The sequence below is a fragment of the Eimeria mitis genome, genomic scaffold (genome assembly GCF_000499745.2).
Source record: "Eimeria mitis Houghton genomic scaffold, Emh_scaff1538, whole genome shotgun sequence".
Lineage (NCBI taxonomy): Eukaryota > Apicomplexa > Conoidasida > Eucoccidiorida > Eimeriidae > Eimeria > Eimeria mitis.
The window spans coordinates 3,297-4,262 of record NW_013569694.1 but is presented as its reverse complement, the minus strand read 5'-3'; the positions used below and the strand labels follow the sequence as shown (position 1 = coordinate 4,262).

General features: G+C 28.3%; 1 protein-coding gene across 1 annotated transcript; it reads right to left on the bottom strand.

The window, feature by feature from the left end:
- Nucleotides 1-69: 69 nt before the first annotated feature.
- EMH_0039110 (uncharacterized protein) lies at nucleotides 70-516 on the bottom strand (the record flags this gene model as incomplete). The annotated part of the gene is made up of 2 exons (XM_013495360.1): nucleotides 70-412; nucleotides 512-516. The coding sequence occupies 2 exons, from the start codon at nucleotides 514-516 to the stop codon at nucleotides 70-72; spliced, it is 348 nt and encodes a 115-aa protein (XP_013350814.1).
- Between the last annotated feature and the right edge of the window lie 450 nt (nucleotides 517-966).

Below are 966 nucleotides of genomic sequence, written 5' to 3'. Positions count from 1 at the left end.
TTCTTCTTCTTCTCTTTCTTCTTCTTCTCTTTCTTCTTCTTCTTCTTCTTCTTCTTCTTCTTCTTCTTCTCATCCTCCTCCCCTTTCTTCTCCTCCTCCCCCTTCTTCTTCTTTTTCTTCTTCTTCTTCTTCTTCTTCTTCTACTCCTACTCCTTCTTCTCTTTCTCTCTCTTCTTCTTCTCCTCCTCCTCCTCCTCCCCCTTCTTCTTCTCTTTCTTCTTCTTCTTCTTCTTCTTCTTCTTCTTCTCTCTCTTCTTCTTCTTCTTCTTCTTCTTCTCTTTCTCCTTCTTCTTCTTCTTCTCTTTCTTCTTCTTCTTTTTCTTTTTCTTCTTCTTCTCTTTGTTCTTCTTTTCCTTCTTCTTTTTCTTCTGTTTCTTCTTTTTCTATTTCTTCTTTTTTTTCTGTTTCTTCTCTGCCTGCAGTTTATTTTGTTTGTGTAAATCCTCTTCATCATGTTAATTCTTCTCTTGTATTTGAAACAGCAATGATTACGCCAGGGGCACGTATACACCTCATTGATAGGTATTTTTTTTTATTTATTTTGTTTTATTTTATTTTTTTTGTTTTCGTTTTGTTTTGTTTTCGTTTTGTTTTGTTTTGTTTTGGTTTGGTTTGTTTTATTTATTTTTTTTTTTTTGTTTTTTGTTTCGTTTTTGTTGTGCTTTGGCTTGTTCTTTGTCTTGTTATTTCAGTTCGTATTATCTCAGTCTGTTTTATTTTTTTTAATTTTATTTTATTTTATTTTTTTTTTGTTTTGTTTTATTTTGTTTTGTTTTGTTTTGTCCGAGTTTAGTTTAGTTGTTTGGTTTATTTTATTTTGTTTTGCGTTATTTTGTTCTATTATATTTTATTTGTTTTTATTTAATTTTATTGAAGTTGTTTTTATATTTTTTTATTTAATTAATTTAATTGGTTTTACTTGTATTTTATTTTACTTGTACGTGTTTGTATTTTATTATTTTCGTG